This window comes from Rana temporaria, chromosome 8, assembly GCF_905171775.1.
Source record: "Rana temporaria chromosome 8, aRanTem1.1, whole genome shotgun sequence".
NCBI classification, from domain to species: Eukaryota; Metazoa; Chordata; class Amphibia; order Anura; family Ranidae; genus Rana; species Rana temporaria.
The window spans coordinates 153,871,041-153,888,818 of NC_053496.1; the positions used below are offsets into that span (position 1 = coordinate 153,871,041).

The 17,778-nt window shown below is 45.8% G+C and overlaps 1 protein-coding gene across 1 annotated transcript in view; it reads left to right on the plus strand.

Annotated features, from left to right (window-relative positions):
* LOC120909185 (zinc finger protein 692-like) overlaps positions 1 to 17,778 on the plus strand; it is a 159,476-nt gene that overhangs the window by 12,737 nt on the left and 128,961 nt on the right. Inside the window, exons 3-5 of the mRNA XM_040320904.1 lie at positions 83 to 114; positions 8,170 to 8,895; positions 13,118 to 13,330. Of these exons, the coding sequence (XP_040176838.1) occupies positions 83 to 114; positions 8,170 to 8,895; positions 13,118 to 13,330 (971 nt within the window). The remainder of the gene's footprint in view (positions 1 to 82; positions 115 to 8,169; positions 8,896 to 13,117; positions 13,331 to 17,778) is intronic.

Here is a 17,778-nt window from a genome sequence, read left to right on the forward strand (position 1 = left end):
CCTTAATTCTGCTGTTACATTTCTTATTATACTGTATGTACACATTATTACCAACTAATAATAGTCTTTGTTTGTTTTGCAGCTATATATCAACTTCCAGCTCAGGGGCTTCTGGTAAGGGTCACTCCATTGTTCTCTATACTATTTAGAACTAGTAAATACTTAAAGCGGTGTTCCACCCAAAAATTGAACTTCCGCTTATCCGGTGTCACATTTGGCCCCATTTCAGGGGGTAGGGGGGAGAAGATACCTGTCTAATCCAGGTATTTGCTCCACTTCCGGACAGAGATCGCTACAGAATCCGCAGCGATCTACGCCATGTCCAGCCCCTCCTCTGCCCCCCCCCCTCGCTGTCTTCCGGGATACACACGGGTCCCAGAAGACAGCAGGGGCCAGTCAGAATGCGCAGAGCGACTCACACATGCGCAGTAGGGAACCAAGCTGTGAAGTCGCAAGGCTTCACTTCCTGATTCTCTTACTTAAGATGTCGGCGCCTCCACCTGGAGCCGGTGGACAGGTCGGTTTCGGGTGAGAAAATCGCGGGCGCTCTGGACAGGTAAGTGTTTCTAATATTAAAAGTCAACCGCTGCAGTATTTGTAATTGCTGACTTTTAATTAAATTTTTTTTTGGACGGAACTCCGCTTTAAGCTGACCATTGATGGATCAAAATTTGTCCGATTCAGCAGGGACCAGACAAATTTTGATCTATCTATGTCCCTTCCCACTAGACAGAAACGGACCTAACAATCAGCTTCTCTCGAACAGCAATGATGGAAATTTTCCATTTGATCAGCGCATGCAGCCAATTGGCTGCTATGCTGATAAGTGTATTCTAACAGCAGCAGAATCCTTGGTATCAGAATACAATAGCGCAGCGTGGAGAATTCCTTCATCATCCACTTCAGATGTGTCCAGTCCATATGTTTTTTTTTTTTGATCAGCTGGCTGGATGATCAATAATAAATAAAAGAAGAACCATCTATGGTCCCGTTTAAGCAGTGTGCACTGTCTGTGTTGCTTATAGTGACCAGACAGCAAGTCTCTTTCATGTTCATATAAAATACTATGCATTCTTTAAAAACAAAAACAAAAAAATAGCCTTTGTCTGTATTAGGGATATCCCCCATACCCCCTAGATGTGCTTGGCCCATAATATTTTTTTACAAAGTACATTGAAGGGAATAATGTATCAGAGGGCGTTTGTAGATAAACTGTGCAGTTTTGAAAGTTGATAATTATTGCTATAGGCCTAGGTCATTTTTGTACATCATGAAGCCTGACTGGAAACCTTCTAGGGCGTTTCTAAGGACATTGCTAAGAGACACTTATGCCGCGTACACACGATCACTTTTTGTGATGAAAAAAAAAGTCAGTTTTTATCATGGAAAAAAAATGAAATTTTTCCAACTTCATCATTAAAAATGATGTTGCCCACACACCATCGTTTTTGAAAAATGATGAACAAAGCGACAGCACTGTAAAGGGGAAGTTCTATTCGCCTTGAGGCTGCTTTTAGCTGGTTACTTGTTAGACCTCTTTCACATTGAGGCGTGGAGCCGCGGTGACGGTATAGCCGCGCTATTTGAGTTTTTAACCCCCGCTAGCTGCCGAAAAAGGGTTGATGCGGTATTACCGCGCTTTCCCATTGATTTTAATGGGAAGGGGCGGTATAGGAGCGGTGAACACACCGCTCCTATACCGTGGTAAAGATGCGGCTAGCAGGACTTTTGGAGCGCTCCTGCTAGCGCACCGCTTCAATGTGAAAGCCTTCGAGCAGGTTTTTTCATGCGGTATAGCAGCGCTATTTTTAACTGACGTCGTTTTTGCCCACACACGATCATTTTTTACGACACAAAAAATTACATTTTAAAAAATGACATAAAAAATTGAAGCATGTTCGAATTTTTTTTGGTAGTTTTTCAGAAGACAAAAAAATATGTTTAGCCCACACACGATTATTTTAAATGACGTTTTTAAAAATGTCATTTTTTTTCATCACAAAAAGTGATCGTGTGTACACGGCATTAGATGTTGCGGTTTACCTTCAACATCACAGAAATTAGCTCTTGAACACTGAATGCTGAGCTCTGAGCTATTGCATCAGTGGAGAGAACGCACATGTGAGCTCACTCCTGTGATGGTGAAGGTGAACAGTTCTAGTAGTTTTCCAGTCAGGCTTCATGAGATACACAAATGGCCTACACCAATAGCAAGAGCATTATTTAACTTTGGCCAAAGCTGCACAGCTTGCCTTTTATCTACAGACACCCCTTATCTACATAGGCAGTTTTTTTGGTAAAGGTGAACTCTTCCCTTAAAGCGGAGTTCCAACCAAAATTATCATTTTTTAAATGTATGTCCTTTCATCCTGTGTTTTTATCATATAAATCTGGTCACTTATTATTTTACAATCCGACGCCGATCCGCATAGATATTCAAAAAATATAGTTTATAAAACTATATCTACACCGTTGCCATTTTGCTTGTGGGCATTGTGAAGCCTACAGGCACTTACGTCCTGGAAGTCTTGGATGGGGAGTGATAATTGGACAGCGCACTGCATCCTGGGAAATGATGACACACATTTCCCAGGAGCATTAGAGGGAGATGATGTCAGAATCCTAGGTGGTTTCAAAGGCAGATTTCGTGGGACCGCATAGCAACAGGCATTTCCAGATGAGTAAAAAAAAAATTTCATTATTTTTTCTTTTTTAGTTGTAAGCTACAGTTTAACCACTTGCTTACTGGGCACATATACCCGCCTCCTGCCCAGGTGAAATTTCAGCTTCCGGCACTGCGTCGCTTTAACTGACAATTGCGCGGTCGTGCGACGTGGCTCCCAAACAAAATTGACGTCCTTTTTTCCCCACAAGTAGAGCTTTCTTTTGGTGGCATTTGATCGCCTGTGCGTTTTTTTTTTTTTGCGCTATAAACAAAAAAGAGCGACAATTTTGAAAAAAAATACTATATTTTTTACTTGTTGCTATAATAAATATGCCAATTAAAAAAAAAAAAACGTTTTTTTCTGAGTTTAGGCCCATACGTATTCTTCTACATATTTTTGGTAAAAAAAAATAAAAAAAAAATCGCAATAAGCGCAAAAGTTATAGGGCCAAATCCTCAAAAGAGATACGACGGAGTAACTGCTGTTACTCCGTCGTATCCCTGGTCCTAACTATGGAACTGATCCACAAAATCAGTTTCCCATAGTTAGAACGAAGATCCGACATGTGTAATTGAATTACACTGTCGGATCTTAGGATGCAGTACCGCATCCGCCGCTGGGGGCATTTCGCGTCAAAATGCCGCCTCGGGTATGCATTCATATTATAAAATGACGTCACGAGCATGCGCACTACGGCCGGCGCGGGAGCGCGCCTCATTTAAATGGGAATCGCCCCCTGGAGAAGAGGAACGCCTTGCGCCGGCCGGATTTAAGTTACACCGCTCAAAATTTCTAGGTAAGTGCTTTGTGGATCGGGCACTTAGGTAGAAATTCTGCGGCGGTGTAACTTAAATAGGAAAAATTACGTTACGCCCGCTGGCTGAGGATTTGCCCCATAGCGCCTACAAAATAGGGGACAGAATTATTATTTTTTATTATTTTTTATTATTTTTTTTTTACTAGAAATGGCGGCGATCTGCGATTTTTATTGGGACTGCGACGTTATGGCGGACACATCGGACACTTTTGACACATTTTTGGTGCCATTCACATTTATACTGCGATCAGTGCTATAAATATGCACGAATTACTGTATAAATGTGACTGGCATTGAAGGGGTTAACACTAGGGGGTGAGGAAGGGGTTAAATGTGTAGCCTTGGAGTGTTCTAACTGTAGGTGGAGGGGGGGTGACTGGGGGAGGTGACCGATCTATGTCCCTATGTACAAGGGACACAGATCGGTCTCCTCTCCAGAGACAGGACGATGTCTCTGTGTGAGCCGGCAATGAGAGATGATCTCATATGTTTACATATGAGATCATCTCTCATTGGCTGCACAGATCGCATCGCAAACGGCCACTCTGATTGGCTGTGTCCAAGGGACACGGCCAACACAGAGTTTCCCCGCTCTGGAGCGCGCGCAGGGAACGCCCAAAGGGGCGGACGTCAATTGACGTCTAGTTGGATTTTCAGATCCGCGCTGTAGCCGTCATTCGGCTATAGCGCGGGTCTCAGGAGGTTAAAGCAAAATTGTTTTTTTGATGGAACCTCCACTTTAAGGGCCCTGTGTGTTGAGATCTAAGAAATACTTGACTGCTTTATTTTATATACATATTGTCTGAAGCTTGCAGATAGCTTCAGAAACCACTGGGATATTTTTGTTGATCCTTGGGGACAGCAGAAGATGAAAGATTTTATTTGAAAACCTGCTTGACTTTCATGCATATTTTTTTTCGGAGCAGCCCTGTGTTAAAATGACCTATAGTTACTTAACTACTTGCTGACCGCGGTACAACCGAAAGACGGCTACAGCGCAGTCATCCAGTTCTGGGAGGGTGTCTATTGATGTTCTCCCTGAACCCTGCACATCGGCCGCGCTCTGTGATCGCCGTGTTTTTTGGACACAGCTGATCACAGATTGAGATCATTCACAGCAGCCCTTTACCATGTGACCAGCTGTGTCCAATCACAGCTGATTCCATGTGAACAAATGCCGAACATAAGCATTTCCATTCCTTAGGCTCGATTCACATCTATGCATGTTGCTTTTGAGCGTTTCTGCAGTGCTTTTTGCGGTGCTTGCCGCGATTTTCGTTTTATTTTTACGCTGTATACAGTATAACTGGTTGCTGAGGGGGCCGGAAAGCCAGCCGCCGCATCCTTAACAACCGACGAGTCATCAGTTGTCTGTGGGCTTCCCGCTGAATGTTAGAAAAAAAAGAATTGCCGGCTAAAAAAAAAAAATTAAAAATCGAGAAAAAAAACAGCGTGGGGCCCCCCCCAGGTCCATACCAGACCCTTGGGTCTAGTATGGATTTGGAGGGGACCCCCCACACCAATTTATTTTTATTTTTTTAAATGGCGTGGGGGTCCCCCCAAAATCCACACCAGACCCTTATCCGAGCATGCAGCCCTGCAGGTCAGGAAAGGGGGGGGACGAGCGAGCGCCCCCCCCCTCCTGAACCATACCAGGCCGCATGCCCTCAACATGGGGGGATGGGTGCTTTGGGGCAGGAGGGGCTCTGCGTCCCCCCACCCCAAAGCACCTTGCGCCCATGTTGATCGGGACAAGGGCCTCTTCCCGACAACCCTTGCCTGGTATGGATTAGTTGGGGGGTTTGCTCCTCCCCTCCCTTTCCTGACCTGCCGGGCTGCATGTTACATTAGAAGTTGGAAGGGAGAACTATAGTTACATAGTTAGTCAGGTTGAAAAAAGACACAAGTCCATCCAGTTCAACCATAAAAAAATAAAAAAAAATATCGTACAATCCAATATACCAAATTCTATACCCACAGTTGATCCAGAGGAAGGCAAAAAAAAACAGCATGATCCAATTTGCTACAGCAGGGGAAAAATCTTCCTGATACCTGGATCAACTCTACCTATAAATGTTAGTACCCAGTTATCTTATGTACATTTAGGAAAGAATCTCCAGACTTTTCTTAAAGCAACCTACTGAGCTGGCCAGAACCACAGCTTTTACTGTGAAGAAACCTTTCTGTATTCGGAGATTAAATCTTTTTTCCCCTAGACGTAAACAGTGCCCCCTTGTCTTTTGTGTTGACCGTAAAGTGAATAACTCAACACCAAGTTCACCATATGGTCCCCTTATATATTTGTACATGTTAATCATATCCCCCCTATTCTCCTCTTCTCAAGAGGGAATAAATTCAGTTCCTCTAATCTTTTCTCATAGCTGAGCTCCTCCATGCCTCTTATCAGTTTGGTTGCCCTTCTCTGCACTTTCTCCAGTTCCCCGATATCCTTTTTGACAACTGGTGCTCGGATAAGGGTCTGGTATGGATTTTGGGGGGACCCCAACGCCATTTTTTTTTATTTTGGTATGGGGGGGTCCCCTTCTAATCCATACTAGACCCAAGGGCCTGGTATGGACCTGGGGGGGGGACCCCACACTGTTTTTTGTTTTTGTTTTTTTTACATTCAGTGGGAAGCCCGCTGACAACTGATGACTCATTGGTTGTTAAGGACGCGGCAGCCGGCCCTTCCTTAGCAACGAGCTATATACAGTGTAAAACAAAATAAATAATAAAAGTGCGGGTCCATTGAATTCTATTACATGCAAAACTTGCTTTTTGCAGGGAAAAAAGTCCCCGACCCTTTCCAAAAAACGCAGAGGCACAAAAAAGCATTGATTTGAACATGTTCCATAGGAACCCATGTTAAAAAATGTCCCTACATTTCTGCAAAATGCATAAAAAAACACATTAGTGTGAATCGAGCCTTAGCGCTGTCACTGTGTTAGGAAAGGAAAGCCGATAACCAGCAATACTGTGACAGCACACATTTACACTGATAATCAGGGCTCTGATTATCAGTGCAGCCCCATCAGTGCTCATCAGTGTCCATCAATGAAGCTTATTAGTGGATATCAGTGCCCATTAACCACTTCCCGACCGCCGCATGTACATATACGTCGGCAGAATGGCACGGACAGGCACATCAACGTACCTGCTGCATGCGGCGGTCAGGTTCCCTCGGCGAGCGTTTCGGGACGACGGCGCGGCTATTTGTTTATAGCCGCTCCGTCGCGATCGCTCCCCGGAGCGGAAGAACGGCTTCCCCGTGCTTCGATCGAGTGATCCCCTATATAGGGAGACTCGTTTGATGACGTCATTCCTACAGCCACACCCCCCTACAGTTGTAAACACACACTAGGTGAACACTAAATCCTACAGCGCCCCCTGTGGTTAACTCCCAAACTGAAACTGTAATTTTCACAATAAAGAATGCAATTTAAATGCATTTTTTGCTGTGAAAATGACAATGGTCCCAAAAATGTGTCAACATTTTCGAAGTGTCCGCCATAATGTCGCAGTCATGAAAAAAATTGCTGATCGCCGCCATTGGTAGGAAAAAAAAAATAATTAATAAAAATGCAATAAATATTTTGTAAACGCTATTAATTTTGCGCAAACCAACCGATAAACGCTTTTTGCGATTTTTTTTTTTTTTTACCAAAAATAGGTAGAAGAATACGTATCGGCCTAAACTGAGGAAAAAAAAATTGTTATATATGTTTTTGGGGGATATTTATTATAGCAAAAAGTAAAAAATATTGAATTTTTTTCAAAATTGTCGCTCTATTTTTGTTTATAGTGCAAAAAATAAAAACCGCACAGGTGATCAAATACCACCAAAAGAAAGCTCTATTTGTGGGGAAAAAAGGACGCCAATTTTGTTTGGGAGCCACGTCGCACGACCGCGCAATTGTCTGTTAAAGCGACGCAGTGCCGAATTGTAAAAAACCCTTGGGTCATGTAGCAGCATATTGGTCCGGTCCTTAAGTGGTTAATGCAGCCTCATCAGTGCCCATTAGTGCAGCCTCAGCAGTGCCTCCTCATCGGTGCCCATTAGTGCAGCCTCATCAGTGGCCATCAGTGCAGCCTCATCAGCACACATCTGTGATGAAGAAACATTTTTTTTTTTTTTAAAACAAAGAAAAGGGTTTTGTTTTTTTTTTTCAAAATTTTCAGTCTTGCTTGTTTACCAAAAAAATAAATTCCCAGTGGTGATTAAATGCCACCAAGTTCTGTTTGTGTGAAAACAATTATGAACATTTCATATGGGTACACGACTGCATGAGCAAAGGATGGATCCCATGAAGCTACACATCAATGCAGACCCACTGGTATTGGAATGAATGGCAGTCTCAGCCTGGACCATCCTTTACTCTACAGTTGTTTGGAGCTGACATGAGCTCCTTCCCTGATCTGCACTCACAGTGGTGGACACAGGATTATTTTCCCTTGTAGCCTGAGTGGTACACATTTTCCCTTACCGGGTTACATGACAGCATGACCGACGCAATTGTCATTCAAAGTGCGACAGCACTGAAAGCTGAAAATTACCTGGGTAGGAAGGGGTTGAAAGTGCACAGTAGGCAAGTGCTAGCTAGAAGCTAAGGGCACAGGTCTTATTTCAGTGACAAAGTTTATTATCTGTGATTTTTATGTATTCCTAATATTCTCCTTTTTTCCCAGTTCCAAAAGCGGACGCACTCCTTTCTGTATCTCTCTCATCACTGAAACGTCTGGCTTTCCTGTGTCACCAACATGGAAGAGACTGCCCAAATCCCCCCACCATCTTGTCACCATCACATTCTGCTGAGGCCCCGGTTTTACTATGGGGTTGCAATGAGCATCAGTTTCATTGGAATCCATGTGATGGCTTCAAAGAGGTGGAAGCCCACTTAGCTGTTGGCAAAAATAAACTGAAGACAGCAGAAAGCTTGTCTGAAGAGACAGATACACAAGAGAAGGATTCTGAGTCAGTTTGTATGACAGGGAAACAAACAAGGGAGTCACAAAGGAAAGACGAGGACCAGGGCGGGACTGGGACATGCTCTCAGGCAACTGACACTGGGCCCGGCAGTGTAGTGAGTTTATCAGAGAGTGACACTACTTTGGACAGAAGTGAAGAGAATATTGTAGAGCAAGCTAATGGTGAGAAAAGACTAGAGGTCCTGGTGGAGAGCATAGCCAACGAGCAGGTAACAATTTCAAATGAGAAGACTACTGAAAGAAGGCTGGGGCAGACATCAGGGATAGGTGCGGAAGAGGAGCTAACCACGCTGCCAGCACCTACCATCGAAGACAGTGAAAAGAGGCATTCTGAGAGACCAGTCACTCAGGACATTGTGGTTCCTGATGTGGAAGAGAACTGTTCCATAAACTCTTCAAGGAAGGGAACCCCGAACACTCCCTCAGGTAAGTGCAATCCTAAATGGTGTCAGAAATGTTAGTACTGTAATGCTGCATACACACGGTTCGAATTTCCGACAACAAATGTTCGATGTGAGCAAAAGTTATTGTCGAAAATTCAGATCGTCTGTATGCAATTCCGACACACAAAAATACTATGCATGCTCGGAAATCAATTTGACGCATGCTCGGAATCATTGAATTAAAATTTTCTCTGCTCATCGTAGTGTTGTACCTCACCGCGTTCTTGACGTTCGGAATTTCCAACAACATTTGTGTGACCATGTGTATGCAAAATTCCGTCTGAAAAAAATCCATGGTTTTGTTTTCGGAATTTTCGATCGTGTGTACGGCTTAAGGCTACATTATTGCTACAAGTTAACACTCCAGTGCTACTTAAATCCAACCTATATTGCTGCCAAAACACCACGTTATATCCTTCTATAGGCTTAGAAATTGGGAATTAAAGATATATCTGGTGGTGTGGCGCTTTAGGTACTACGATACACCGTCCCCTTATTTTTAGTGTTAACAATTCCTTAAAATGTAAATAAATAAATATATATAATAAATATGTGTGTATATGTGCAACAAGTCAAACAATCCTTCAAACCTTTATACTGATTATGAAAAAACCTTAAAGGAGAATTATAGCCGAAGCTTTTTTGGCCATGCTTCTCCTATGGATCACAGGAGTGCAGTTCATTCTGCCCTCATTTGCACTCATGTGACACGTTTTTGAGCAGACAGCGGTCTAAAGCCCGCTGTCAGTTGACATCACTAAGTCAGTCCAAGCTCAGCAAAGATCCTGACCATATGTTAGGGATCTACCCAGATGCCGGGACCGGCGATCTACCGAGAGCCTGAGCCAGCCCCTCCACAGCCCAGCGCTCCAGTAAGTGCCAAAGGGCAAAGCAGAGAGCTGCTGACTGACAGTCACAGCTCTCTGGTGAGAGCAGAGGGGAGAACTGAGGGATCAGCGGTGTTTGATCGCTCACTTCTCACTGAGATGGTGGGGGATAGATGCAGAGACACTGCCCCTCCTGACAGAGTGCAGTGCTCACATTCTTTCTGGCTATGCTGTCTGGCAGCACTTTCTGGATCACATGCAGGGATGGACTGGCCATAGGGAGTACCGGGAGATTCCCGGTGGGCTGGTCCATAAATGGGCCGATTTTGAGTGACAGCCCAGAGTTTCTGCGCTCTGCTGACTGCTGCTTATGAGAGTACTGTGTATTAGCGAGGACTTGCTCTGCTCATCCCACACATCCACAGCCAGTCAGCAGGCAGCGTAACCCTCCCCCCTCCAGCCCGCCACATTTGACTACCCGGGTGCTGGAGTGGGGCTGAATGGGGGCGCAAGGAAGGAGAAACACAATGCTGACGAGATACAAGAACGATAGCCAGTCCTGCAGCACACAGATCGGCAGGACTCGGGAGAAATGTCACATCACAGTCTCACATGTACACTGGCTGCAGTGTCTTCCAGAAATCTAGGCAGTGTGCAGGTCAGTCCCCTCTCCCCCTCCCCCTTGTCTCTCGCTCCCGTACTTTTTTGTATAGCTGTTTATCCTGCACACTGATAAGACCTGCTGGCATTCTGTGTCCAGTGACTGTGTAACACATGGCTGGCTGTTAACCATTTCAGTTATTTAGCCAGAGCTCTTTGTGTGCTGCACGGTTTTTGGGATGTTTTTTGGAAGGATTAACTGCTAGTTCAGGCTAGAACTTCACAGACCAATTAACTGTTTACTGTCCTCCACTAATCCTGACCAGATCACTGTTTGTAAGAACATTTGTATTTTGGAAATTGGATGTGCAGTTGTCACATGGGTGTACTTTCAAAGGAAGATTACCAACTTGATCTTTACAGAGATGGTTTAAATGGAGTGGAGCAATCCTGTGATACTATATACTGTTACACTGGGTTCAGCCATGAACGCAGTCTCTGACCATCTCCTGTAGTATGTCCGCAGTCTCTGACCATCTCCTGTAGTATGTCTGCAGTCTCTGACCATCTCCTGTAGTATGTCTGCAGTCTCTGACCATCTCCTGTAGTATGTCCGCAGTCTCTGACCATCTCCTGTAGTATGTCCGCAGTCTCTGATCATCTCCTGTAGTATGTCCGCAGTCTCTGACCATCTCCTGTAGTATGTCTGCAGTCTCTGACCATCTCCTGTAGTATGTCTGCAGTCTCTGACCATCTCCTGTAGTATGTCCGCAGTCTCTGACCATCTCCTGTAGTATGTCCGCAGTCTCTGACCATCTCCTGTAGTATGTCCGCAGTCTCTGATCATCTCCTGTAGTATGTCCGCAGTCTCTGACCATCTCCTGTAGTATGTCTGCAGTCTCTGATCATCTCCTGTAGTATGTCCGCAGTCTCTGACCATCTCCTGTAGTATGTCCGCAGTCTCTGACCATCTCCTGTAGTATGTCTGCAGTCTCTGATCATCTCCTATAGTATGTCCGCAGTCTCTGACCATCTCCTGTAGTATGTCCGCAGTCTCTGACCATCTCCTGTAGTATGTCCGCAGTCTCTGACCATCTCCTGTAGTATGTCCGCAGTCTCTGACCATCTCCTGTAGTATGTCCGCAGTCTCTGACCATCTCCTGTAGTATGTCCGCAGTCTCTGACCATCTCCTGTAGTATGTCCGCAGTCTCTGACCATCTCCTGTAGTATGTCCGCAGTCTCTGATCATCTCCTGTAGTATGTCCGCATTCTCTGATCATCTCCTGTAGTATGTCCGCAGTCTCTGATCATCTCCTGTAGTATGTCCGCAGTCTCTGATCATCTCCTGTAGTATGTCCGCAGTCTCTGATCATCTCCTGTAGTATGTCCGCAGTCTCTGATCATCTCCTGTAGTATGTCCGCAGTCTCTGATCATCTCCTGTAGTATGTCCGCAGTCTCTGATCATCTCCTGTAGTATGTCCGCAGTCTCTGATCATCTCCTGTAGTATGTCCGCAGTCTCTGATCATCTCCTGTAGTATGTCTGCAGTCTCTGACCATCTCCTGTACCGTGTCTAGTTTTTAAACTGTTTTTGTGCGTGTTCGCAAAATTAAAGTGGGCCAGTCTGGATGAAGTCCAGGGCCAAATTTTTGTCCCAGTCCATCCCTGATCACATGACTAGTTGAAAAGAATTGCAAAATCGCTGACAGGCAAGTACAAAATGTTATTTCGTAGATGCAGCATATGTAATAAAGGATCACACCAGCAGCTGCTTCTTTTTTCTACAAACTTTATTGATACTTATTACATTTATTACACAGTTACATTTTATTAGAGAGGTTCTTCAGTCACTTTTTCAAATTAAAAATCATCAGCTACAAATACTGTATCTGCTGACTTTTAATAAAGAGACTTATTAGTCCAGGAATCCAGCGTTGTTCTCAGCTGGGCCGATTCTTAGCCAGTCCTCGGGTCCTTAGCACCACCATGTTGACTGTGAAAAGCTGGCTGTAATTTCCTACGGTTTTACAGCTGGATCCCCGCTGCACATGTCCCAGGAGGTTGGGGTCAGGGGACGGGGGCCAATTTCCTCTGTGATCACGTAGGTACCTGCCAGAAACAGGTCCCCCCCCCCCCAAAAGTTATATATTGGCAAAGTAGGGAGGGAAGAGGAGGAAGAAGACTGGAACTTCCGTTTTTTAGGGAATTTCCACTTTAAAGTAGTTGTGAACCTTTACATATACCCAGTGACTGGATACACAGAGATTAAACAAATCCTCCTACATAACTTGCACCTGTTTATCTGCCCTCTTCCTTACATCATTTAAAGTGCATAATTTACACAGGATCTCTGAGCTGCAGAAAACGGGGTGTGAAGCTGAAGTTTCATGCTACAGAGTTCAGTGAGGGAGCTCTGAGAGCTGATTGGAGGGAAGGGACACACCTCCCTTCTTCCACAAGCAGAGCTGAGGCTATCAATCACAGGCTGTGTGCTGGAGAACCCTCTCCTGTCACCTTTTTTCTCTTGGTAAGGCAGTGGAGTGAACCGGCCAAGTAGGAGACAAGGCATCTTGCCTTGTCTTGCAGTGGGACTGCCCTGGAATAGCCAACCAACGCGGTTCTACCACACCCAGTATGAACGTACACTTAAATCAAAACAGTGTTTTATTTCCTTATTGGATATTCAGTGTTTGTGGTTTAGAACAAAGCAAGGTTTTTAGTTCAGGAGTGTATTTTTTCCCAGCATTTGCACTTACTAATTTTTCACCTCCCTTCAGGTCAGAGCAGCAGACGTCAGCGTGCCAATCTCCAGCAGTCAGAAACCTACTACAAAGCCACAACTTCTCCACCACAGGCAGCTTTAGCCATTGTGTGTAGACGATCCCCTCGTGGTAGCAAAGGATCCCACAGGAAAGCAGAAAGCAAGGAGCAAGTATCTCAGACTGGAGCGCAGTGTACAACCGCATACAAGCCTTTTACTGAGGAAAAAGGTAAGACCCAGCACACGTAGTGATATCCAAAACTAGTAGGGTTATTGAATAAACCAAAGTACAAAAAGCAAAACTCCACCAAATACATTGTCTAGCATGTCAAAACATAAAAAGAAGCTCGTGATGCAATACTCGCCTCCTTTATGGTGATGTCCCCTGAAGGCTTATTGCTCTGAGGTCCAGTGCAGCTCTTCCTCCAGACTGAATGATGCCCAATATCATTCAACCCATTTCCTGTGATCCCAGGGCTTTAAGAACACCCTGGTGGGAATGCGTCCTCAAGTCAACCTGGGCTAACAGGACAATGCTGTGCAGAGCTGCACTACCTCATTACAAGGCACCACACTCTGCAGCAAGCTGAAGAAGACTGTACTGAATACCACAATGGAAAATATTTTGTATACTGATTTTCTTAAATTTCAGACAGGTGGCAGGGGAGGCTTTAAAATGGGTAGTGACAACATTCAGGGGTGAGTGGCCAGCCTGACGTTAAACTTTAATAGATGTGAACCCCAAATTAATGATATTTTGTCTGCTAAAACACTGTGTATCCTAGAGAATTGACATGTTTTCTTTTAGAAATTACTTGTTTTCACCTTTTGTTATATCTCAGTGTTGCTGATCTCCAGCAAACATTTTGTAGATACTTCTATCTAGATTCACGTAGGGTGTTCTAACTTTGCGGCGGCGTAGCTTAGCGTGTTTAGGCTACGCCGCCATAAGTTAGCGAGGCAAGTACATGATTCACAATGTACTTGCCTGCTAAGTTACGGCGGCGTAGCCTAAAGCGGGCGGGTGTAAGGGCGCCTAATTCAAATTTGTCTGAGGGGGCGTGTTTTATGATAATGAGGCTTGACCCAACGTGATTGACGTTTTTTTTAACTGCGCGTGCGCCTACATTTCCCAGTGTGCATTGCGGCTACGTCCGCCGCACGGGCCTAATGATGACTTACGCAAACAACGTAAAAATTTCAAATTTCTAAGCGGGAACGGCCGCCATACTTTAACATTACTATTCCATCTATTTGATGGAATAACTTTAGGCCTGCTAATGCGTTACGTAAACGGCGTAAATGTACTGCGGTGGCCGGGCGTACGTTTGTGAATAGGCGTATCTACTGATTTACATATTCTACGCCGACCGCAATGGAAGCGCCACCTAGCGGCCAGCCGAAATATTGCAACCTAAGATAGGACGGCGCAAGCCGTCGTATCTTAGATATGTTTAAGCGTATCTCTGTTTGAGAATACACTTAAACATAGGTCGGCGCAGATATCTACTGATACGCCGACCTAACTCTACCTGAATCTAGCTATATATGCCTAAATGCCATCAGAGGATGACTGCATTATAATTTGTGTCACTGCAGGATAAGAATATATAGAGATGCCTTCCATCCTGGAGGCCTCTCTGTCTGAAACTGCATGTAAGCAGCTGTCAATGATAGGGCAGACTAGTGCTGCAAGAGCAAGTGGTAAAGTAATCATATGTGTTCATACTGCAGTCAAATTGTTATGTTTTTTGTATGTATTTATGTTTAACACTTCTGCCTCTATAGTGTCTCCAACACCATTTTGGAGGAGCCCTGTGTTCTGATAGGCCGCACGAGATCTCGAGAGATTTGGGCGACCATCTTTGTGTGGTTTCTTTTGATAGTAAAGCTCAGGCTGTTTTTTAGGCAGAACACATGTGGATGTAGATAGGGACAGAGACCCTGCTTGTGAGGGAGAGACAGGAGAAGCCAGGGAGAGTGTTCCGGCCTGTGAGGGATAGTTTAGGGGTCCTACGGAGTACTGCAGTGGTAACCTTGGTCGGATGAAAGACTCCCAACTGCTATGGGTAATGTGTTTTTCCAGCCTCTTCCAATAAGCATTGTGAACTGGGGTATATAATATACCATTAAGTGGGAAGTGCCTGTGATACTCAGAAAGCCACATCGCTTAGAACTACAGTATCTGCACTGCATATATGTGCCTCCATGCCTGGAGAGGAACCATTTGCCGTTTGTTTGTAAAGACTGTTACTACTACCGCCTCTCGGTAATAAACGTTACCTTGTTCAAAGAACTTTACGTGTGTCTCCCTCAGTGAATCGCCGCACCCCGCTTACATTTTGGCGTAGTCGGCAGGATCTCAGTTCCATCGTCCTCAAGCAGGGGAGTGGCTAGAGGGTCCTTCATGGCACCGTACGGAGCGGCCTTAGCACTGATTCCAAAATTCAATGGTGCAAATATTCCCCTGACAGATTGGGTGGAGAGACTGGACAGCTCGGTCCGATTGTTCAAAATACCCGCAGCACACTTTGCAGATTTGGCTGTTAATGCGCTAGAAGGAGAAGCCCGCCGGGCTGTGATGGTTCTGCCCGAGAAGGAGAGAGATAACAGAGCCGCCATTGTGGCCCGCTTAGAATGTTTGTATGGTGAGAGTACCTCCATAGCCGAACTCCGTAAGAATTTCTACAGTTGGGAGCAGTATGATCAAGAGACTATTCCTCAATTTGCAGTGGCATTGCAGGAGATCTGGTGCCGGTTGGAGGAGAAAATGGCCCCCACAGGAACTGGAGTTGCTAACCCTGATCAGCTAATACGGGACCAGTTCCTCGCTGGTGTGTGGTCCCCTTCATTAAAAAGAGCCTTGAATGATCGAGTGAGGGCTGATGGTACAGTGAAGTTTGCAGTGATCCTACAAGAGGCCATCGAGAGGGAACAGGAAGAGTCGAACCATGAACGGGCTGGTGCCAGAAGCCAGGTTACCCGCACTCAGGGAGCCGGGTGGCTGGTGGGGCGGGAAGAAGCGACTGCCCCATGCCCTGCCACAGTCTCAACGGTGGAGACGCCCTCGATGGAGAAGGTCGTACGAGACTTGGCTGAGATGGTCGCCTCCCTCAGCCAAGAGGTGGCAGCCTTGCAGAGAGGGTCAGATCAACCCCGGGCAGTGACCAACCCACTCCGCAGGGACCCAGATACTGACTGAAAATGCTGGCAGTGTGGACGGTTTGGCCACATTGCAAGGGACTGTGCGAAACGGGGAGCCCAGAACGTACAAAGGCATCCTTTTAAACTAGTGATTCCCGTGGTAGAGGGGCGACCCGCGGGAAATGTTCAGTCACCGCCTCAACGTGATCCTACAATGATTTCTGGTTGCCCCGTGGCGACAGTGATGTTCAACGGACAGCCGGCCAGATGTCTAGTGGACACTGGATCAGAAGTCACTACCATGGCCTATTCATTCTATCAGCGACATTTTGGGCCGACCCCAACGCTAGACCCCTCCTGGGTGAGACTGAAAGCTGCCAACAACCTTCCTATTACAGTAGTAGGGGTCACTTGGATGTCCATGAATGTATATGAGCAGATGCTCCCTAGGGTTGGAATCGTGGTGACTCGGAATGCCTCTTTCCCAGAGATCCCAGTAGTGTTGGGCATGAACACCCTAAAGGAACTGGACTTAACACGCCTCCTTCGGGAGGCTTCAACACAAGCATCTGGGCAATCGGAACCACAGCTGCAGAATCTGATCAAAGCTTGTCGGGCAGTTCAGACGCAGAGCCATAAACATACTGAGAAAGTGGGGCTCATCCACCTCCCTGCCTGACATTGGGTTATTATACCCCCACGCCAGGAGTTGGTGTGCCCCCTTCCCGTGGCGGCTAGAAGACCCGTCAGAGGGGCCACTGTGATGGTAGAACCACAACGCAACCTGGAAACCAAAGGTGAATGGCTGGTAGCCAGAACTTTGTCTGTTGTCCGTGAGGGGCAGGTGTTGGTGCAACTGGTTAACTTGGGGTCCACCCCTATTCAAGTGTCCACGGACGTGACCATTGCCGAGTTATATACAGTACCCAAAAGCTGCATTACTGACCCTTGCCCTGGGGTGGAGGCCGCCTGTGCTGCTCTGCAAACGGCTCTACCTGATTCAGCAGAAGCCCATCTTCCGAAATTGTTAGCACAACTAGAACTTCCGGTGCCGGGAATGATTCTTGACCAATGTAACAAGCTCCAGCAATTAGTTCAGACATATGATGGCATTCTGTCAAGGCCCTGAGGACTACGGTTGTACTAATGCTTTGGATCATTCCATCCACACCGGAGACACAGCTCCTGTTCGGGAAAGATATCGCAATATACCCCCCGTTCTTTGTCAAGAGGTCAAAGACTTGTTACGCGGTATGCTGAAAGGGGGGGTGATTCGAGAGAGTTGTAGCCCCTGGGCTGCGCCCATAGTCCTGGTGCGAAAAAAAGATGGCAGCTTACGTTTTTGTGTGGACTATCGCAGATTGAATGCCTGTACCCATCGGGATGCTTACCCACTACCCCGGGTCGAAGAATCCCTAATGGCCTTGGGGCAGGCACAGTATTTCTCCACGCTCGACTTGGCCAGCGGATATTGGCAGGTCCCCGTAAAAGAGGAAGATCGTGAAAAAACGGCCTTTATCACCCCTCTGGGAC